Source organism: Opisthocomus hoazin, chromosome 1, assembly GCF_030867145.1.
Source record: "Opisthocomus hoazin isolate bOpiHoa1 chromosome 1, bOpiHoa1.hap1, whole genome shotgun sequence".
Classification (NCBI taxonomy): Eukaryota; Metazoa; Chordata; class Aves; order Opisthocomiformes; family Opisthocomidae; genus Opisthocomus; species Opisthocomus hoazin.
The window spans coordinates 72,681,796-72,705,392 of NC_134414.1; the positions used below are offsets into that span (position 1 = coordinate 72,681,796).

The window sequence follows — 23,597 nt, forward strand, 5'->3', positions numbered from 1 at the left end:
TCTCAGCATGCAGCCACATGGCTGATGGTTCTGGAACAAGAAAGGCAGAAGGAGAGTGTTGTCACAGATGAGGCAAAAGCAGGACAATCCCTTTGGCAGCAGCCCTTGCTTTTGTCAGATTAAAATAATGCCAATATTACACCCACAAACAGCACAGCAGAACATAAATAAACAATGGTTGGTCTACTTTGTACTTTGTAAAGGAACAAAGTAAGTGAAACCAAGGACTCATATGTAATTTCTTCTGCAGGATAGACTAAACACAAAGGGGTGAGCCTTCAAGAATCTTGCGTGTTCTAGAGAAAATCTGGAAAAGATGGAGATCCCCAAATTACTTCCAACTATCTCCCCCTGTTTCTGATTTCTGTTTTTAACTTGCTTGTACTGATTCGTCCTCTAATCTTTTGAACTTGGTTTTCTCAGTGTTCAGCTCTAACACCTAACAAAATGTTAGGGGATTTGAGACTAAACTCAAACATCTGGTTTTGGTAATAGCTAATGACATTTTTAGGCTAAAAATCAGCTTCACGTTATTTTTGTTGTTTGAAGCATGCATTCAGCACACACATGCACTCCCGGCTGTCCTTGTGCGTAGAATAAAGACAGTTCGACCATTCCAGGAGATGCCACAATAAGAAGGCAAGAGGTAAAAACAGTTCAGTAGCTTCTTTCTATCAGGAATTACTCTTGAAACTGCTCCTCTTTGAAAGCTTAAAGGATCAAGCTTAACCATATTTTGTGACTCTACACCATGGCAGAATAATTCTGTAACATGCTACCTTCTGCAAACAGAGACAGCAGGGAGCTCTCACAGGCATCCCCCAGCAAATCATTTGCGGTGTCACTGACATCAACTGCCCATCCTGTCCCTCTGACAGAGGTCATCCCACCACAGGCACAGCAAAGGATAACGTCTGCTTCCACCTCCTCCAGGTCCTTTCACAGGCTGGGATTTTAAGAGTGGACTCACTTTTCTTTGGCACTCACAGCCCCAGTGCTACAGCTGACACATGGAAACATTTTGCTCTCTGCTCGGATGGCTGTGGCTGACAGCAAAGGGGCAGAGAAGACAGCCAGCTTGCCAGGGGTGTCTCCCAAAACCCTCGCACTCTCCTGCTGTGGCTACATTTGGACTGAAGATCTCCACTCTCAGAGTTTTATGGCACCAGAAAAGCTCCCCAAGAAGGAAGCTAATTAAGATGTGCAACATACAATAACAAGGACACTAGGAAACAAAATGAAGAATGCCTCTGTGAGAAATAATGAAATCCTCTAGGATTTTGTTTTTAATTAACTGCTAGACAAATCGTGTATCTGTTGACATATAGCTTCTTAATATACATTCATGCATTAGCTCTAGGTAAGTGAGACTGAGAGATACTTTCTTTTCAAAAGGAAAAAGATCCCAGGAATTCAGCAGTGCTGAAGCAATCTTTAGAAGCTGTCAGAGGTGATCAATGGCTGGGAAAGACAAAAGCGCTGTTCTTGTGCCTCCTCTAGAGAGAGCAGATTACTGATGATGAGCTCTAGAGTCGCCCCAGGGCCCTGGGATAGCGGGTAAGCTCAACAGGGAATGCTAATTTCCAGCCCTCGGAAACCTGCGCCGCTGCTGAAACATTTCACTCCAATGGCTGCATGCTCTCAGGCTGCTGAGCACCGCTGGCAAGTCCAAAATGTTTGTTGCCAATCGCACAGGCAAAAGCAACCTAAGTAATGTGCTATCTATTGATTTGGTCCTCCTAAGTAGGTACAAGGCCACAGGACTGATGCTTTGCTGAGGTATTTTTCCACTTGAAACATTACTAGACCCCAAGAACATCTACTTCTTTTGTGGAAGAGACCTCCTCATCACCAGTGGCAGGCCTCAGCTATCCCAGGAGCAGAACAAAGAAGTAATGGGCAGTGAAGAGTGCACGGAAACCTCCCTAAGATTTGCTGTAAATGTGCCTCAGCATTGCCAAACACCCACTTGTTCAGGGCACCTTGTTTCTTCCGAAAGACACAGCAGTTTTAAGGTTCCCTAACAAAATCAGAACAAACATTGATATCTGTATGACAGACAAGTACTTCTGGAAATTGATAAATGTTATCTATTGCATCAAAGAAGTGACTTGAATGGAGACGCTTTTTGATGGTGAGGTGAAATGGCAGATTTCATGTGCAATGAGAATTGTGGCCTTTTCCCTTTCACACCATGCAGGGTACAGACTGACAGCCTGAGCAACTGCAGAAGGCAAGGAGTAGCACCCCCTCACCTTTGGCCAGAGTTGGCACCCCTGCCTTCCCCTCTTAACTGATGAAGAGAAACAGGCTCTTCTACAAGTAGGCTCATCTGACACAGAATCACACAGAATCACAGAATGGTAGGGGTTGGAAGGGACCTCTGTGGGTCATCTAGTCCAACCCTCCTGCCGAAGCAGGGTCACCTACAGCAGGCTGCACAGGACCTTGTCCAGGCGGGTCTTGAATATCTCCAGAGAAGGAGACTCCACAACCTCCCTGGGCAGCCTGTTCCAGTGTTCTGTCACCCTTTCTTCCTCATGTTCAGACGGAACTTCCTGTGCCTCAGTTTGTGCCCATTGCCCCTTGTCCTGTCACTGGACACCACTGAAAAGAGCTTGGCCCCATCCTCCTGACACCCACCCTTGAGATAGTTACAAGCATCCATTAGGTCCCCTCGCAGCCTTCTCTTCTTCAGGCTAAACAAGCCCAGCTCTCTCAGCCTCTCCTCGTAGGAGAGATGTTCCAGTCCCCTCACCATCCTCGTAGCCCTCTGCTGGACTCTTTCCAGTAGCTCTTCATCTTTCTTGAATTGGGGAGCCCAGAACTGGACAGAGTACTCCAGATGAGGCCTCACTAGGGCAGAGTAGAGGGGAAGGAGAACCTCCCTCGTCCTGCTGGCCACACTCCTCATGTTTTAGATGTCTGTATTAAGCAACAATGCTTATTTCTCTCCCTACGAGCTCCTGGTTGTCTCTCTTGATGGTAAGAGGGAATCCAGACAATTAGCTCAGTTGTAAAGATCTACCTGCTGTTGGTCAGGTGAACCTTAACTAGCAATCTGCAAGGTCTTGAAAAGGACTTGGAACGGTATTTCCCAGTGCTACTGGGGCCAAAACTGCCGTTTTGTTGCTACTATTGCTTCTTGGTGTGACTGGCCAGTAGGATTCCACTTCAGCAGATATCTCTTCACTCACTATCCCACTAAAAATTTATGTTTAAAACACAGAGTGGAAAAAAGGACAAAAGCACAGTAAAGAGAAAGAAAACACTAAAATGAAGGAAAATACTAAGCAAGGTGAAACAGTTTGTGAAGACATTTTGTTCTCCCTGGCCAGGGAAGTTGGGGGGTGATCACTAGTGCTTGTTTTGTAACAAAAGCAACCCCAGGACCATAACAGAAGAACGTAAACTTTGAGGCAGAAACCAAAACACAGCATAGAAATAGCAGAAACAACGCAGAATTGCACCCAGGACCTGAAAACGTGTATTCCAGCACAAGCATAGTTCAGGAGAGTTGGAGGTAAAGGGAAGGGCTGATGGCAGCGCTATGTGCTGGCAGCACAGGGAAGTGGCAGCACTTGCGAAACACTGCAGGCGAGACCCCAGTCAGTTTGCATGGGGAAGGATGACAAACAGGATTTTGCAGGGGAAGTGCTGGAAATCCTTGAGTGCACTGTGGCGAGAGATCAAAGCCATGGCCCTTAGATGCCTAACTTGCACTTCAATTTTTGGCACCTAGGCAGCAGCACTTCAAAAATGCCCCATACAGATATGAAAATTATATATATGCTTTTGAAAGACTCAGGAAATTGGTTTATTTGCCAAGGTTGTGTTCGTAAGTTGGCTGGTCTGGAAGCCTTCTATAAATAACCCTAGAGAGTTATTTTTACAAAACAAAATCCAGGAAATTGGGGCTGTTCAGCCTGGAGAAGAGAAGGCTTCAGGGAGACCTTACTGCAGCCTTCCAGTACCTGAAGGGAGTCTACAAGAAAGCTGGAGAGGGACTTTTTACAAGGGCATGGAGTGAGAGGACAAGGGGTAATGGCTTTAAACTGAAAGAGGGGAGATTTAGATTAGATAGAAGTAACAAACTCTTTACTATGAGGGTAGTGAGGGCACTGAAACGGGTTTCCCAGACAAGCCGTGGATGCCCCTCCCTGGAAGTGTTCAAGGCCAGGCTGGATGGGGCTTTGAGCAGTGTGGTCTAGTGGAAGGGGTCCCTGCCCATGGCAGGGGGGTTGGAACTAGATGATCTATAAGGTCCCTCCCAACCCAAAGCATTCTATGATTCTATAATTCTACAAAGTTCAGGTGTTATTCATCATGGGGAGGCGGGTGGGAAAGATAGTCCTGAATGTGACAGATGGCCAATTTCTCATTCAACAGTCCCTGAAACACTAAGAGGTGATAACAATTTGGAGGTGGTTTTGATTTACAGAAAGATTGATCATAATATATAAATTTGAATAACTTATTTATGAGTTCATTTGTGTGAAAGTAGGCAGGAGGACAAGCAAGAGAAGACCTGTAACTAAAACTGTCAATTCCCAAAAGACCAATTTTCACAGCCTCTGACTATGTCTAAATTTATGTGCTGGCTCTCACCATGGCTCACCACAGGTCTCATGATTGTCTGGGCTGGAGGATGACTCAAACACGACAGCGCTCCCACCTATCTCTGTATGCAGGCTTCCCCTCCGTGGCGCCCACCCAAGATGAACTTTGGAGGAACGTGCTCCCTGATGCAGAAACCAGAAAGCAATCCTGCACCAGCTTCTCCATACATAGCCTGAGGGGAGTGAGTGATTAGAAAAGGTCTACAGAGCTGAGGAGCTCAGCTGATCTAACGTAGGGGAAACATGGCACTGAAGTCAAAAGGTGACAATGCAGTTCAATTTTGTGTCCTGAAGATGGAGGAAAGTCTTACAGAATCTGCACGAATTATTACCTGATGAAGGATGCTAGAAATTAACAGAAAACAGAAATCACCCAAAATTAAAAACAAAAGAATTTTTTTTGCCCCAAAATTTTGTCATGCTAATTTACATTTTACGTAGGAAATTAAATCAAAAAGCAAAAGGTTCTTTGTTTATATAAGCAAAAGGGAAAATAAGAAATTGAGCTGTTATGCAAGAGACAGCCACAGATCAAAAATAATGTGTATATACATAATACATGTATATATAATTGCATATTATTATATATTGTATGTTTACTCTTCTTCTTCCTTTCTGACTGCTAATACCCTGAGTTTTGCTGACTGACATCATAGTTATTTGAAGTTCTTTAAATCATTTCACTTTGTATGTGTGCAACAGTACTTTAAATCAGTAAGTTTTATTCAGGGATTGATGTGAAAGTAGTGGTAGGTGTATACGTTCTTACTGAGGTCCCTCTTGCAGCCTACAACACAAATTATGCATGTTTTAGTTTGAATGTGAAACATGGGAGCTGTATTTTGTATTCCATTCACGTAGAAATTTGATACCAAAAAGTATCTTGGAATATTCTACAATATTCTGTGCAAGAAGAAAACAAGTAGGACCAACTTTTTAGAAACTATGAAGGTGCAGGAATGAAAGTCTTAAAACAATGTAATTACAAAATTTGAAAATGCATATCAATAAAGCTTTTCAACAGAAATTAGCTGAACACCTCTTAAAGCTTACTTTATTGTCAGCTTTACAAGGTTCTTATAACATTTTTATCTGACGTGCAAAAGGAGAGAGAACAGAAAAAAAATCAATTCTGATGTTAATGGGTGTAATTCTTAACTCATTAGTGTTACACCTCCTTACTACTGGGGCGAATTTGCTCCTCTGAGATATAGCAAGTCAGCTTTTCTAAAATCATCTACATTATTTTTCCTCTACCCACCTTTCAAAAGCCTCCATTTTTATTAGCATTAAATGATACTAGCAAGGCTAAAATGAACCATTCTGACATTCCTTAAAAACAGACATGGTATGTTCTTTTTGGAAAGGGCACCAAACAAACATTACTATCTAATGACTGTCTAATGCTCCTTTTTTTGGAAGGATTTCATAAAGGATACTCTGAAAGCTGCAGAGTATGCCGCCACAGAGACCACACATATATAAATGATGGGTCAGACATCAAGGTTGAATTCATTATGAGAGTCCCATAGGGACCCATCTGTCCTGCAGCTGAAGGGAGGAACCAAGCAGATTGAGGAGAGAGAAAACATAGACAAGAAGTGGACAGGGCAACAATTATTTGCTGATGTTGTTGAAAATGGTCAAAACATCTATTACAGCTAGAAATACAGGCACGCACACATCTGAGTTTTCAAGAATTTAACTGTGATGACTGCCACTGGGGACACCGCAATATTTGGAAACAGCTAAGCTGGGAATTTGTATATAGAGAAAAACACCCCAAAATCTGCCAACCAGACAATGCCAGACTGGGGGTCACACTGCCATGAAAATGTTGAAGAATCCCAAAGTTAAGCAGGTCTATAGGCTGGGCTATGGGAAAGGCTCTGCTTTCTTCAGAGTGGTTCCTTGCATCTCCTCCCGGAAACCTCCAAATCTTCAGATTAACTGAATACACACACAGACACACACACACTAAACTCTCAACCACTTGCATTCACCTGCAGGCTGACTGAAGGCTACACTCAGAAAAATACGTAGTTACACAGTTAAGGACAAATCGTGCTGGGAAGCTGGGTCTCTGTGACACTGTTCAATGACCACAGCTGGGATCCTGGCAAACGTGCTCACCTTCCCCTGCACGGGCTAAGCTGTTTTAGGATGATTGGTAGATCCAGTGGTACAGCACAGAATTGCTTAAACGTGGCGCTCTGCTGTGCAAAGCTGATTTTGGAATAAAAAAAAGAAATGTTTTCTTTAAGAAATGCATTTGGCTTCGGATTTTTTTTCCCCGCTTGTGGCTGAACTCTTTTTAAATACTGACTTGCAAGAATTTTTTCCCCCTATGTCTCCAGGGAGTCTTGTGGATCTATGTTACAGGGCACTGAAACCATCAGCTCTGCCCATTCTCCTCCTCCCTCTTATTCCTAGACCTCCTTTCCACCTTTTTCTCTTTTTGACTGTGAAGAACAGGAGAAGATCCCCATTACCCTGCTTCACTGCTCTGTAAAAAGAATTTTAAAACTCCTAATATCACTTAATCACAGATTTCAGTGCCCCTGCTGCCATAAAACATTATAACAATGGGCTGGCACTTCATCAATTGTAATTTGCTGATATTACAGTCACAGTAGCACTCGACATAATTGCCTTGCTCTACCACTGACTTGTTAGGCTTCTTGATCTCAGTCAATATTTCTTTGCATTGGGGCCTGCAGCCAGAAACTTTGGTCTAACAGATCATCGTTTTGAATTTCCAGTTCCTGCCCATCTGAGCAGGATGCGTCCCTCCAAATACTTGGCACACCGTGGCCATCAAGTTTCATTCCCAGACACTTAAAGCTGTTAGGAGACACTTTATTTTTGATTATTCTCAATTTTACACGTAGCAGCACAACACTTACAACTTCCAAACTGAGATAATAACAGCAGTTATTAAGAATGAAGGAGCTAGCTTCAAGACAGCAAAACAAAAGAAATTTAGTTAGGACTTTGAATCCCTTGCAGGTCCAAAACTCCTCCCAGCAAGAATATGGCTTAAAACCATATGGATTATTAATAAGATGTTTATTTGAGGACAGAAGGAACCTTGAGAATCAATTTGATTATGTTGTGTTTTTCTGTAGACAAATTAAAACATAAATTATCAGCCCAAATGACTTCTACTGAAGACGAAGGACAGCAACAAAATAAGGAAAAAAAAAGCACAAACTCTCCCTGACAGAACACATTGCGTGTGACTCATTCTGTATAAGTCACCATTGTGAGCTGCAAATATTTATTCCTTATATGACTGTAGCTTCTCTGAGGTTGGGACAGAGATGACACTACAGAGGCAGGAAAAAGCCTCTCTGCAGAGAGCTGTCAGACACAGCAGGAATGGAAGCACCCTTGCTGGACACTTGTAGGGAATAAAGCATAAAATCTACGCCATGTTACACTTCTATGGCTGCACGGACAACCACACACAATGCTGAGATACAGACTTGCTAAACACTACTGGGAGCGGGTATTTAGATGTCTTTTGGATAGTTTTTTGTGACAGTGCTTTGTGAAATCACCATCTGGCTCTGGAACTTGCTCTTCCGGGCACAGAATCCCTTACAGAAGTGGACGACTCTCAAATTCAGTCAGGACAGGGTGAAAAGAAGATCAGTCATTGAATCACAAAATCATTAAGGCTGGAAAAGATCTCTAAGGTCATCAACTCCAACCATCAACCCAACACCACCATGCCTGCTAAGCCATGTCCTGAAGTGCCACATCTAAACGTTTTTTGAACACCTCCAGGGATGGTGACTCAACCACTTCCCTGGGCAGCCTGTTCCAATGCTTGACCACTCTTTCAGAAAAGAAGTTTTTCCTAATATCCAATCTAAACCTCCCCTGAGGCAACTTGAGGCCATTGCCTCTTGTCCTATCACTACTTACTTGGGAGAAGAGATGAAATGAAGGAGCCTAGGGAAACAGTGCAGGCTTTTACAGGGGCCAGCTGACAAGCCCACGTGCTGGGAGGCCAGTGGGGTTCCAGTGAGGACTTTGCTGATGGCCCATCGGGGCTGTGGCACACCTCTCCTTCCCACCCCGCTGCGGCTTATGTGTGCAAATGCTCTGTAACAGAACACTTGCAAACACCATTCTTGCAAGCATCCGTGTGAGGGGTATGGCAGCACATTGCCACGACGAAGTCTCACCAAAGGGGGCCCACAACAAGGATTATATCCCCTGCTTGTAGCTCTGGCATGCTCAGCTCTAAGTGACCCGCTTGTTTTCTGACGCTCTGGTTGCTGTAACAAGGGTAACAGCTCTTGTCTGGGCCATGGGAGCAGCTGGGGACGTTAGACCCTGCCATGAGAGATGGGCTCTGGGCTGGAATTCACTCCGTCCAGAGCACAGGGCTTTGGATGGCATGCAAAATCCCACGCACCTCATCTGATCAGCCTCCACACAAGTGGAAGGCTACTGTGAGAATTAAGCTTTGCTTATTCCGCACATTTTGCCAAGATTTTGAAAACCACTTAATGGACTTGGACAGACTCAAGGAGTGTTTTTAGATTCAAGTACTACTTGTTTAATGGATTTATTTTATAAACATTGGCATTGAGGTTTTCAAAATTTCTTTGGGATTTGGTCTGCTGATTCCTCTTAATTTTTAATGTAAAGTAACTTCTGAAGCTGGCAACAGCAACATAATTGCATAACTCCAACAGTTGCATAAGCTTATCTCATATTCAGAACAAGGTCTCCGTCCACTAGGACGTGGATGAAATAGACGGCTTATGTTTCTGTCTGGAGGATCATTTCCCTTTGGCTTTACAAACCACAGCACAAATATTATGCCCACGTCACCCAAGTATCTCATCTGAAAAGGCCTTTCAAGCCTCCAGATTTCAAATTTACACAGATAAAATATATGTGTGTGTATATACACAAGTATCTGCAAGTGTATATAGTTGTATTTATTTCGTATACATGTGTGTCCATGTATGAATGTTTATGCACACACTTTACTATGTGCGTTCTTCTACCCTGGTGCTGGCTACCTGGCTGTTTGCATCTCTTTCAAAACTTCCAGCATTGCTGTTCTGACTCTGCACAGCGCTATCTTCTGCTCTTCCACGGCCACCCAGGACGTGCTAGTGCTTGGAGAACTTCTGTGAGACATCATTTCACTTGTTCCCAATGGGCTGTTCCTCTGAGGCTTCGAGCCCTTCACCCTGCGAGAGCAGTAATCAGGGAGAACAGACACCTAGAGGTGGGACAGGGATTGGGATGCTGTATGGTGTGTAGGCAGTAAGCACTTACAGCTTGCAGGCAAAAGTAGAGCTGGATAGAGGTGGTGGGCTGCAGTGGTGGCTGGCTTATAAGGTCTTATAAGATCCCCTTGAGAGGGGATCATATAAATGCTTATAAATAGCTTAAGGGTGGGTGTCAATAGGATGGGGTTAGATTCTTTTCAAGTGGTGCCCAGCAACAGGACAAGGGGCAATGGGCACAAACTGAAGCATAGGAAGTTCTAGCTGGACACGAGGAAGAACTTCTTTACTCTGAGGGTGACACAGCACTGGAACAGGCTGCCCACAGGGGTTGTGGAGTCTCCTTCTCTGGAGATATTCAAGACCCGCCTGGACAAGGTCCTGTGCAGCCTGCTGTAGGTGACCCTGCTTTGGGAGGGGGGTTGGACTAGATGATCCCCAGAGGTGACCCCTACCATTCTGTGATTCTGTGATTCTGGCTGCATAGAGGTCCCCAATTCACTCCTTCTGCAGCAAAGTTCAGGACAGTAACATCGCACTCCCTCGGGACAGGAAAGAGAAGGGAAAAAGGATTAAATCTGGGGAAAAACCCAGCTTTCTCATTTAATCACAACAAATTGAAAATGTCTTCTGCGTTCAGAATAGAAGAAAAGTACTCATTAACTTCTGCGAGGCAGCTGGTTTCCCAATAACAGTTCCTACACATTCTGTTTTTAATATTATTGTTCTTGTCAACTGTTGGAACGCAATGTATATTAATGATGGTTGATTCCAAATTGGCCATTGTCGGAGTTAATAATTAGGTAGTCAGGCACTAATTATCTCTGTTTTGTCTCAAATCATTAACTAAGAAATCTGGAGAAGTAATTTCGGAGGCAGGCATCAGCCACACGCAGTAGGACAGGCTCTGCTGCGGGCACAAAAGACGCCTCTCTCTACGCCTGGGAGCAGAGTCAGAGTGGCAGCACCGTGAAAAACCACACCCGCGTGCGGTGCCCATCGTTCTTTGCATCCTGCTTCACCCACGAAGGAGTAAAGCTCCTCAAAGGTGTTGCCTGGCACCTGGGCAACAGAGTTGCTCCAGTGGGGCCACCACAGGCCACCACCGTTGCTCACTGCAGCTCTTCTCCTGAGTGGCATCCAGCTGGATGGGCACCAGCAGGACGGTGCAGCAGTGGGAAGAGGTGGCACAACGCGTCTGCTCGGAGGATGTGAAGTCTCAGCATTTATTCTGAAATAAGTCTCCTATGGAAATGATCACAGGAAAGTGCTCGGAGCGAAGATGGGTCCAGTGCACAGGTAATGAGAGACCTTGGGCACATGGGTGGAGCTGCCCAAGCTCCTGCTGGAGCAGGGGACACCCCCAGCACCCCTCTGAAGGTTGGTGCTTTCAGGGCATGCCTGAGCCTGCACCACTGCTCCCCATCTGCCAGCAGCACCCACCTCTCCTCAGATGAGCACAGGATACTCCAACTGCAATCACCCTCTCCTATTCTCCCTACGTATTGTGGATATTACACCAGCAAAACTATGTGGGAAGCCTTCAACAGTAGTTCAGGGCATACATTTTGCTGGCCACTTTAAATCACATTGAGTGTATCCTCAGTGTGCCTTAGGGGACAGCAACCAAAAAAATCCCTTTTCAGTTATTCTGGTATAATTTGTCATTCTCATTTAAGACTTATCAAGGTTATCCTGCCCCTGTGGGGACAAAAAACCCCATGAGATGTCAAGACCAGCACTCACCACCGCCTGCTATGAACTTACCTCAACATAGAGGATAGGAAAAATGCCAATCTTGTCACCCAGCATTCCTTCTGCCCAGTTGTCATCTACCCTCCTAATGACGGTCAAAATTTCATCCTAAAATCAGAGATACACAAAATACATAATCAGATTTTTTCAGTAGACAGATGCCAGTTTTTAGTTAACCACATGACAGCATAGGGAGAGAGTACACAGAGGACACCACAAGTCACGTAAAAGTCTTCACTGAATCCTGGGCCAGCAGCATCCCTGGCCGAGCATCCCACCCCAGGCATCCCAAGCAAAGTGCATTGAAGCACCTTGCAGATGGGTGCAGCTCAGTCCGGTGGCCATCAGCTTCAAGGGCCTGGTTGTGAACAGGTAACTCCTGGCTTCATTGCAGGGACAGGGAGAGTGTTTGACCCAAGAGGTCGCCTGTAACCCAAAGGCGAAAACTCTCTGGCATGAAGCTGCTGCTGTGAATCCGAGAGCCCATCGAGGCGCTTGGCTGCTCCAGGAGACAATTCAAAGGGAAGCACCAGTAGAGCACAGGTAGTCCTGGAGACACATCCAGCAAGAAGCATAAGGTATAGCACAAGATGCTCAGCAACTAGCCCACACTGCTGTTGCACTGAATGCCATTTTTCCTTTTTGAAAGGAAATATTAGGAGGTGAAAGTGCAAAGGAGGTAAAAAGCCAAGGACAACATAACAAAGTTGCATTCAACTGTTGGATCAGTTTCAGTTTAGATACAAGTTTGTTTTCTAAAACTAATGACATGTTAATCTAAGGAATCTTACAAAAATGTCAGCTGAAGATGAACCCTTTTTGTGGCTATAAAACAGGAGATGAAGCGAAGGGCAAATAAGATTCATGCTGCTTGAAGTTTTTCTTGATAGAGTTAAAACTTAAAACATGGCAGTTATTACAAAAGCTCAGGATTAGAAAACCCTAAGTTCTCCCAGTCTGAGCTGCTCAACTTGTCAACGGACTTCTGCTACCATGTCCGTCTGCTGGGGCTGTCACACTAAGCGTGGCCTTGCACCAGCTCCGCTTGCGGCAGGGGCTGCGGAAGGCCCCCCTCTCTGCGGGGCACCACCTGGGTGCTCAGATCTCCTATGGCCGGAGGGAAGGAGCACGCAGAGAGAATCTGCAAAGTGAAGTTTGCTGAGATGCCATGCGTTCTTTCACGGCATCCAATCTCCCGCCACTCCTGTGCAGAAATGTACAAACAAGAAGAAACTGTCTTCCTCCAGAAAGCTGAGACAGGGTTCTCTGCCATTCTCACTTCTTTTCACCACTTGCTCTAGGAAAATAAGAGCTCCGTACGGTCCATCACCCTCCATGTAACAAGCTATCCATGTTAACTGCTCAGGTGAGGTGAACTGCTTTTTGCAGATACTTCTCACACAGAAAAAATCACCACAAATTCCTGATTCAGGATGTTCAGATCGTGGATTTACATTGATAGAAAATGACCAGAACAGGGATGTGATATGGTGTATTTTGCAGTTTTTGAACACGTGCATTCTGAACATGTGCACTTTGAAATAGTTTAAATGTTTCCTTTGAATTATTCATTTGAATGATCCATTAGGGGAAAGCTCAGGTAAACAGCCACAGACTGAGTCCTTCAGCTATTTATTGCAGTTGGAAGGAGGCAAAAAGAATTTGTGCATTTAATTTCCTGAAGAAACAGATAGCATTCCCTTCCAAAGCCCTGTCTGCACAGACCATTTTTGATCCGTGTAAAGAGCTGACAGTAATACATTTCTGCAAAGTTTCCACATGCTCTTACAAAAGACCGATTATCATAAATTTAGAATCTAGGTAAGGGGAGGAAACGAGGAAAATAAAAGACTGCATCGCTTCAAGAACCTGCTATGAGTGTTCCTACTTTCTGTATTTGTTCAGCTATTTTCTTCAAAGACTTTAAAAACCTGAAAACATTTTCACTGTATCTTTATGTATACATATACAATCTTATGTATGTATGTGCACACCTATGCATATGCATGTATCAGTGTATATATATATATGCATATATATGCACATACACACACAAGATAAGAAATTAAGAAAAAACTTCTAAAATGTAAAACCCCAGAAGCACTCAACTAGACTTTGTTAGAAGCACTGTGCCATCCCATCCGTAGAGCAGGTTGAAGAGGCACCTGGCAGAAAAGGTTTATTCTGCGTTGATCCTGCTCAAGGATGGGGCAGGGAAGGGGCAACCTTTGAAGATCCTTTCCAACTTCACCTTCTATGGACCTATGAAATCTGGAAGCATTTCCACACATTGAATTTAGTTCAGCTCTGCCAAGTCTGGCTGCTGAATGTGGTCATATATGAGAAAATCAAACAGATCCTGAGATACGCTGACATGCAAAATGCGTATCTTTGTGGGAGGGCAAAGTGCAAATCCTTGAGAATGCTTTCCATTACAGAATTAGTTTTCAGAAGGGTGTTGAAAATCTCCAGGAATTACAGCAAATCCCGAAACATCTTTTGAAATTCTTTATTAATAGAAAGCTTCTTTGTATTTGCAGCCCACGACATCATTCTATGCACTGGGCTGGTGAAAGCTTCAACATGAACTATTATAGTACCTTAAATTAGTTGGATAGCCATGCTACTTATAAATTCCTAGAAAGGTTCCCAAAAGGATCATGAATAGTAAAGAGCCACAGATCTCTTGGCATACCACTTCAACTTTCTGAACTTCACTGTTTCACATGTGCTAAATTGATTTCCAGGCAGCATAAAGGAATCCAAGCCTCAAATCTCATTTCAAAAGCCAATGGTATCCACTGTAGTTTGACAAAGATACCTTGTACTCTTTCTATGCCTGTCGCTAAAGTCTCTAATTATTTGCTCTCTCCTACTTGCTCAAGTGTCTCTCTGTTCATCAGGACCGGGCAGCCTTGCGACAGGCACATGGGACCTGCAGTTCCAGTTTATAACCATTATCAGAAAGGAAGTTAAAGATACATCACTTAAAAAGCAATCTGATTGACGGAGAAATGAACACTTTTGCTGAGAAAACAGCACAAAATTGTGTGCAATAACAGTCATGATTCACAGCCTGATTTTTACTCTAGTCATTAATGGCCATTAACGAAGCAATACAAAGCAGATGCGCCTGCTATTCTGCAGAGATAACAACTCCATATAGAGCACCGGGGAGATCTCAGTGACGGCAGGATGGCACTGTGTGGTGCTTGGTGTGCCTGGCGACAACACTTGCCAGCTGGTGTGAGAACCCCCATCACCAGTGACCACCGGGACGGTCCCTCCGCGAACAGCAAATGCTGCTGGAACCAGGCGCTAAGGGGCTGGGATGCTGCTCCACAGCCAGGAACCAGCATTGGACGCAGCCAGGAACCAGCACTGGACGTGATGGCTCCAAGCTTGGCACAACACTTGTTAAACACCGCTGTGGGCTTGGAACGAAAGTGTTGGGAAATGAAGGAAATAGTTGTCGTTATTAAAAATGTGATGAGCAATAAAGCAATGGCAAACAGTTGATGCTACCTTGGCAGGTTTGAGACTCATCTACACTGGGACTCAGCCTTCAAAGGCCATGAGAACTCATGCACGCAAAGGGTGGTCAAACACCAAAACGAAACTGTGGGCTGAATTTGGACTCAGCCTAAGGCTGGAGCAACTACACAAACAGACAACAACTCCATTACTCCAGATCTGCACTGCTATAGCTGAGAGCAGAGTCCTCTTGCGCATGGCTGGTACCAGACAGTGCGTAGCCCAAAGAAGGATGGATTATTTTTTAAAACAGAGACAGCAGGAGCCCAGGCTCATACTGTGGTACCACATAAGGAGACATTAGAAAGCTGAGTTAAATGAGTATATCCCAAGGGCATTAATGAGACTCTGTAAGCCACATGCTAATTGCAACCACGCTAGTGAACATCAGGTGTAACACTTCTAGAGCTACTGGAGCTGAACTAGTACAAAGCTGACACAAGGCTGGAACCCATCGTTACAGAGACCAAAGCAACTGCTAACTGACTGATTTGGCTGACCACTGCCAGCCACTGAGGAAAAATACGTGAAGTCCCAGATCTAGGATGTTTTACCTTCTTGTAGCCACTGCAGAGGAGGGAACAGTGGCAGTCCCCTATACCTCTACATACAACTACTTTGGGAGGAGGAGTTAGGGGAAGCAGTCCACTTGGTATAAGACAATGACAGATTGGAGCTTTCTTTGTTGCACTGGATACTCAAGACAGACGTTTCTCTGTCCCTCACGGTTTTATACTTACACAAACAAAATTATTATATTTGATTTGTCTCTGGCCTTTTATCTGGAGAGTGTTGTGTCTACAGGAGATGAAAACGGGTAAATGGCAGAAGCCCTCTGCAGCACTGCTCATGAAGATCACTGTAAAGCAGACTTCACTTCCCTGCAATTCACCTCTAGAACAACAGGACATTTTAATTTTGAAAACAAACAAACAAACAAACAAAAAAACTAGTAAGAGGAAAACCCAAATATCCTTCCTTTGTTTTCTTTTACTGCACGAACAGATATTCTGACTGCCTCATAACAAAGGGGATGCAAAAAAGCAAAGTCCAGCAAAAGAGCAACAAAGCATAATGATACAGAAGATCCCTGTGTTTGATTTCTCTTCTTGTAGTTTCTCTTCAAAGGAAAACTCTTCTTATGATATGTTTATAAGTAAAATCCAATTACAAGTGTCTAGTAGAGTTAAAGGAGTTGCAGGACACAAACAGGTTATACTAGTTTGTATAAACTGTATGCCAGTGCAATCCCTCTACCTGAAGAAAGAACAAATAGCATAAATGAAACTGCGATCAGGTCCAGCATCTTCAGATGCAAACTGGGGCATTCAAATGATGAATATTGCTCCAAGTGACAAATCACATCTACAGCAATGCAGTGCTTATGGCTCTGTGCAGAGGAACTGACTGCATCAGCAGATGATCTAAAATCCGGGCTAAACAGGAACCTTCATCAGCACAGGTGACAGCTAAAAATAGTATTGAGAAAACTGATGAAAACATGACTGTAAAGTCCTGAGATGAAAAATGGATTATTCACTGTCAGGGAGAACAATAGGCAAGACATAAAAACAGTTACAAGGTGACAGTGCGTGTAGTGGAAGGAGCTAAAGAAGAAAATCGCAGTAGAAGAGAAACCAAACCCCCTTGGGGAAAACAGAGTCATCAGGGATAAAAGGATGCAGACGGTAACACAAGGGGTGAAAAAAAGGAAAATTGAGGCACTGAGAGTAGAGCTATACAGCAGAAAGAAATGCTCCATGTGAAAATGACATTGGACAGCCGAGAAAATGAGAACCATCAGTACACAAAGACAGTTATTGTAAGGGAGGTATACTAATATATGGCATCAAATATATCAAATACAAAAGTGTCTAGGCAAGAACCTGCTCTAACAAAAAAGGTTACAACTGCCTGCCATACCTATTAAGTTTCTTAGATCGAGCAAGCAATGAATACCTTAAGCGGACAAGGAAGATTGCTTCTCCGAAGTCACCCTTGTACCTCCGGGCAAGCAGCGAGGAAAACAACGCGCTAGCAAATACATATTTACTGGTAGGATCTCAGGAGTAACTTCTGGCTAACATTCTGTTAGTGCATGGCTGCTACTTCTCACTAAACAGCCCGCTTTCTAGCAGAGATTCACAGCTCCAGGGAAGCTGGGTAGTCGCAGGGTCCGCAGTGTTTGCAATCAAACACTTCGCTCGCTATGGAGCAAAAGTGCTTACAGATCTTTTGTTAAATAAATCTGAGAAAGTATATATTCTAGGAAATTGTGTTCTGTCGAGAAACGTTGCACAAAAGAGATGTTACATCCGGCAAGAAAATTATATGCTGCAAATAATTCATTCAGCTATAATAAGTAGCCTCAAAAGAGGAGGTCAGTAAAATCCTGGTGAAGGATATTTTTATCATCTATTTCATATTCATTTCCAGCATAACTGTTATTACTTTATGTGATACTATAACAACCACAGACAGCTGAAATAAAACAGAAAATGACAATGAACAGGTTCTCCACGGCATTCAGTGCTATAAATTAACATTACGAGATATGCTTTGTTTTACTATGGGTTTCTTGATATCCATGAAGCCTATCTAAGGTCAGCACAAATTGCTAGGGAGGGGAGAGGGGGACAGAAAACAGGTGGGGAGGTGGGGGAGAAAGGGAGAACGTGACATTTTAAATCCAAAGGAAATTACAGTATCTCAGTTTTCTCTCATCCCAAATAGAATCTATTAAACATTTTGGTTTTAAGAAAACATAGACTTTCAAAAATATGTCTGCTTTTTAATGTCTTAATGTTTTTAAAATAGGAAGTACTGTGATATATGATGATAGTGTATTTCAACTGCTAATTGCTATATGGTATGATGCAATACGCATTTTGAAGCTGAATGGCATTTTAAAACACTGGAACATCTGATTCAATAAGGAACATGAAAAGACATTTCCATTAGATTTTTTCTGAAATTGAGTCGTTCTTGCAGAACGTTTCAATGCAGATGAAATGTATGCTTTTTAGACAGAAAAATGTTCTCAGAAAGTGTGTAGCCAGTTCTATTTGTTGTGTTCCACTGGCTTGATACCAGCCTTGCTGTATACGGCACTAGCTAACTCACTGGCTTCGCCTTTAGACAAACTGGGAGCAATTTCCCAACAATGCTAACATGGGGCTTGCCCCAGGGGAGGCTTTACACCCACCCAGTCCTGCAGCATGGCTGCTGTGCAGGGCATGGCAGGGCCACGGAGCAGGCTCTGCCTCCGCAGGGCGGAGGATTTACAAGCTGGGAGAAGTCGATGTCCTTCAGCACGTCACACCAGGAGACGTCCCACCTAATAAAGGAATTCAGCCCCGTCACCCTGTCCCCACTAGGCTGCCTGAGCTCAAGGGCTTTAATTTTCTCATACAGGAAACCAGCTGAAAGCAACAAATGGAGTGCAGAGCTGCCCGTGGAGGCCAGGCAGATGTCCCACTGGTCCCACCACTATTGTGCTCCAGGCTTAGATGTCAGCACCCACGTGTCCAATAAGTCCCTACAGGAGCAGCTTTCCAAACTTTTAAATTAAAAAAAAAAACATTTCCCTACCTTGGTGAAGGTCAGGCAATCCTTGTCTTGATCTTTATCCTTTATTTCAAAGTCATAAAGTGCTTTGCCCTGAGGTGGAGCTTGTGGGAGGGGCTTGATACACTGGATGTAGCTGGCGGGGAAGAAGCCGTGGTTCCCATTGAGCTCCCCGTGGTACCAGTTCTCATCCACCTTCCGTCGCAGTATGATGATGTCCCCCTTGTTAAACTTGAGGTCCCCGGGCTCTTTTCCCTCATAAGTGTAGAGAGCTTTGCCATAAGGAAGCTGAGAAACACTCTGGGGAAACAAAATACAAAACATCTTGAAGCAAACTCAAGCCAGCACCAACTTCCTTCTTAAAGTCGCTTTCAGCTAGAAGCAAACTGATTATCCACGACCAAATTACCCCAATGACTGCAGCTGACTGCTACGTAACGCTGCACCCTGGATCTCACAGGAAAACTGGGATGTGTGTGATGGTAAGACCAAGACGGTAGGTGTGGTATGTCAGAGGGGGCACTGCAGTTCTCTTGCGGCTCAGCTGAAACCCCCGGTACCTCTGACACCAACAAGCAGCATCTGTTAATTTGCAAAACATCCTATGTATGCAGGACTATGTGTTTAAAAAAGTGAAACTTGACATGTATAAAGGTAAAACATTAGACATTTTAACCTTCAGGGTTCCTTTGGTTTCTGATGCTCAGAAGATAAACAAAACTTTAAGACTCAGACGGTCCTAAAAGTTGGCAAGTCAGAAATTTTTCATTGTGTTTGTTTGAGCAACTCTAAACATTTTTGAGTTTGAAGCTTTTAGTTTAGCTTTTGATTCTGTAATCAAATACTCTTACTTCTTTCAAAATCCCCAAGTCTCACGCTGCTCACTGAAGGCTACTGTAAACAGTTATAATATTCTTTGCTGCTCATGAATTAATGTCCCTGCAGAAAGGCGGAATAGGCAGAATGCCTCAAATCCTTCTTTTAGTTCTAAAAACGGCTCTGAGGCTTTCACTCTCATTAAAAGGAAACAAACTTTTAAAAAAAATCACAGCACAAGAGCAAAAAACCTGAAAAAGTGAATAGTTTGGTATGATAGAAAAGAGAAACTTATTTGATGAAAACTACCTGACTTGCAGAATTCTTCCCCGAGTTCAGTTTGGCCCAGTGCAAGCTCGTCTCACCCAGGCTGCGACTGCATGGTCAGTTGTTTGGTGGAAGTATCGGTTTATACGGAATCGCCCTTGCCCTCCTTGGGTACTTGCCCCCCTTCTTGCTGAATCCCACAGAGTGCTGAGTAACTGTGTTGGACACAGCTGCCTGCTGCTTTGTCCCTGTAATAGCTCTTTAACCCATACTGGGGGAGAAAAGTGGCATTCCTATATTATCCTATGCCATTTTTTATTTTATTTAGCTTGAGCTAAGAGTCGTTTTGCAAGCCTCAGCACAAATATGTAGCAGCACATACCGCAGGGGATGTTAAAGTGGTCCTGTAAAGACAACCGTTTATTAGAGTCTTTTTTTCAGAGTTGTGACTATGAAAGTGACCCGGGTTTCTGCCGCACATATATGCCTACGAGTAGGCTGTTCCCTGCTCTGTACGCTGGCTGTCAGTGGGGTGTCCTATAGCGCCAATGAAAAAGTAAAAGTACGTTTAATAAAATACCCCGGTATCCCCCCAGGTGTTTCTTACACCTCTACTTCTGGATGATCTTCATGTGCATAAGAATAGCTGGGAGAAGGTGGAGTAGCCCAACAGAAACACTCCATTTCCCCACTGCAGCCAGAAAACGAGATGCTGGGATGACTTTTTATGGTATTTGTTAGAGCAAGAAGTAGAGGCATTTTTTGATCCCGACGGGTGCATGAAACGGATGTGCTCTGGTAGGGCAGGTTTTACGCCCTTACACCTGCGTCTTTCAGCAGGAGGAGGAGAAGCACGAGCCTGCCAGCCCAGCCCCCGCCGGCTGCTTCTGGGCGCCAGATGGTCCCCGCGGCAGGCAGATACCACGCTGATCAAAAAAGTGAGTTTCCTGAGTGCACCTTCACACGCAGGCGTTAACTTACTCATTTTATTAGGAGGGGCTTTAGTAGCTGTGCAGGTCTTGGAAAGCATGTGCAGCAGATCTTCTTGCCTACAGCACACAGCCCAACAGGCACAGCTCTACAGAGCACTATCCGTGTTGTCTGGACGGGGATTTAATCTCATTCAGATGTGTCCCTAGCTCTCGGTTTTCTCATTACCAATTTACAGTTCCTCTTTATGATCTGTATTCTTTTGGACCTTGGTGTATCTGAATGCAGATACCCTGTTAAAGACTAGTATTTTGGAAGCACCTTCAAACATAACAAAAGAAGTCTAAAATCAGAAAAGAAAATCAACGGCCAGCTAACAAAGTATGTATCAAACAGTCTCTGCCAAATCAGTGGCAGCATCCTCCTGATATTTTTCTCTCTGCCAGGATGTTTATTTCCCTTGACACCAACGCTTTGCCCCTGTTCCTCAGCGTTTTGAAGATTAAGGTTACGATACTGTCAAACTCCTTCGGTAAGGCATAGATTGCATTACCTATTTGAAACTAGAAAAAAATATTAAGCTGAAAGTCTACGGAGCCTTGTAGTAATTTAGAAATAAGATTCATTACTTTAACTCATGCTGGGAGACGACAATTTATCAAACACCAAGTAAGACTTCTGCCAGGTGCGCACTGAACCACTGCTGATCCAGGCACACGCCTGGCAAGCACGCTCCGTGTCACTTACCCCAGGCGGGGCCTTCCTGTTCCCAAGATCTTTGTAGCAATTCAAGGTCAGAACACTTTCCTTACTTTTTAACCCCTTTTTCTCCCCAAGCCTCATTTTACTGGGTTAAAAGTGAACAGCTCCGGAGCTACAGAAAAGGAAACAGATTTATTCAGTCTCACACATCATGAATGAAATTATTAGGCAACACATGCTGGGCTTCTATTTCTAATTAATTGAGCTGGCTAGAAGATGACTCAGGTGCCTGTTTATACCTTAACCTGATGAAAATGCAGACTTTTAAGCAAAACAAACAAACTGCAAGACAAAAATTTTAATTTAAAATCTGGCATTGTTTTATTTGGAGACCCTAACATCACACCCCAGGTAATTTGTAATTTAGGTACTTGTGTTCCTGTTCTCTTTGATGGGCTTAGTTAGGGATTGTGTCATCTGCGGACTGTCCTCCACAGAGAAGGTCTCTGCATGAGGTACATAAACTACAATTGCCAGTGGGAAGTTGCTTCCAAAATCAAATGCTTCAATTATCAGATACAGCTTTTCTAATTCTGAGCTTTCAAGTAAAAATTTGTAAACACATTTTATAAAATAAAAATGTTGTTTAGTGGAAAAGACACTCTCCTATTGAAAAATTGCTGCAATTGAGACATTTCCCAATCTTTCCTTGAGGCCAGAAGTACCGTCTGACTTAAGCATCCCAGGTAAAGCTTGCATTTATCGTGGCCCAGGCAGAAGTAAAGAAATAATAGAGTTCTCTAACCCTTTTCAAATAAAGCTGCTTCTCCCATTCTAAAGCTCTAAGTGTCGGCTCAATAGACCAAAGAGAGAAATTCAATATCACAATTACAAAAAACCACCCCAGATAAACTCTTCAAGCTTCCTTGCTGATATTATCTGGCCAAAAGGTCCAGCTTTCAGTGGTCAGGTTATATTAATGAATCCCGGTCCTTAAGAAGCAGGTTTTGGGAAGTTTCCTATTATTGTTCCTACTTTCGGTTAATGTTGGTATGTGACCAGCAAATCAGATTCAGAAACCTCATCTTAACTACACCTGAAAGGAGGGAGCATTAAGGATATTTCGGAAATAGAAGAAAAATGTTCACTGCGGCTGTTAGCTAGCTGTAATGTCACTTCCCATCAACAGTTAGTTCACTCCTAGAATCAAAAAAATTATTATTTTTCTCTTTGCCAAATCTTTACGTGCTGCAGCTGTGGCCTAATGACCCCTCTTTTCTTCACTTGCCTCCCCCAATTCAAAGGGAAGGGGATAGGCCAGGACTAACCTCTGACTCACGGGCAAACCCCTCAGGCCCTGCCAGGGAGCATGCCCTTCCCATTTTCTGTTCAAAATCTCTGCCCCACACCCTGTCCTATTGCCCTTCATCAGCTTCTTCCACACAACGCCATTTCAGTCAGGCATCGTCACCTTCGGCACGCCCAGGTGTTCCTTCTTACAAAATCTTCTAATCTAAAACAGGCTGCAAAGCGTCATCTAAGGGATCAGACTAAAGAAAAGCAGAGGCAGGCAACAGTTTTGGTGGAGCACGGCAATAAGCACATAAAGATGTTGCTCCAGCAACTACAGGAGCACTTGCACCTTCCTCTTGCTCCCTGCTTTAGCAGAGCAAATTCTCCTTACCCCTCCTCAGCCTCTCCTGCGCCTGGGCACCACTACAGCAACAACCAGTGGACACCACAAAGCCAACCGTGCTACCTCCTCGCCAGCCACTTCGTCCCCTGCTCCTCAGTCAAAGCTCCTTCTCAGCCATGGGGTCCCATCTCAGGGTCTTCTGCAACACTATGTCCTGGGAGGGAAACTCCCGCTCCCAGCCTGGCCCCAGCGGCATCGTTCTGCTCCTCTCCCCAGCTCCGCTGCGGCCTCCCCGGCATCTGGGGACCAACACAGCCTATGCAGAGCTCAGCGGAGACGACCACCCCACTATCTCCCTCCAAGTCAGCTCTTGGCCTGCTCTGAGGGGTGCCTGCCATCACCCCCCTCCCCAGCTGCCATGAAATCCAGTTGGGCACAATGCGGGTGGCTGCAAAATTAAATGACCTCCGCATCTGACCGTATCAAGAAATTGATTTGCCCTGTTGATTTATT

The 23,597-nt window shown here is 44.1% G+C and overlaps 1 protein-coding gene across 1 annotated transcript in view; it reads right to left on the reverse strand.

The window, feature by feature from the left end:
- The window catches only part of SH3RF3 (SH3 domain containing ring finger 3), a 259,661-nt gene that overhangs the window by 76,900 nt on the left and 159,164 nt on the right, over positions 1–23,597 (reverse strand). Inside the window, exons 2-3 of the mRNA XM_075425598.1 lie at positions 18,758–19,033; positions 11,645–11,740 (exon numbers count right to left, since the gene is read on the reverse strand). Coding sequence (XP_075281713.1) covers positions 11,645–11,740; positions 18,758–19,033 — 372 coding nt within the window. The remainder of the gene's footprint in view (positions 1–11,644; positions 11,741–18,757; positions 19,034–23,597) is intronic.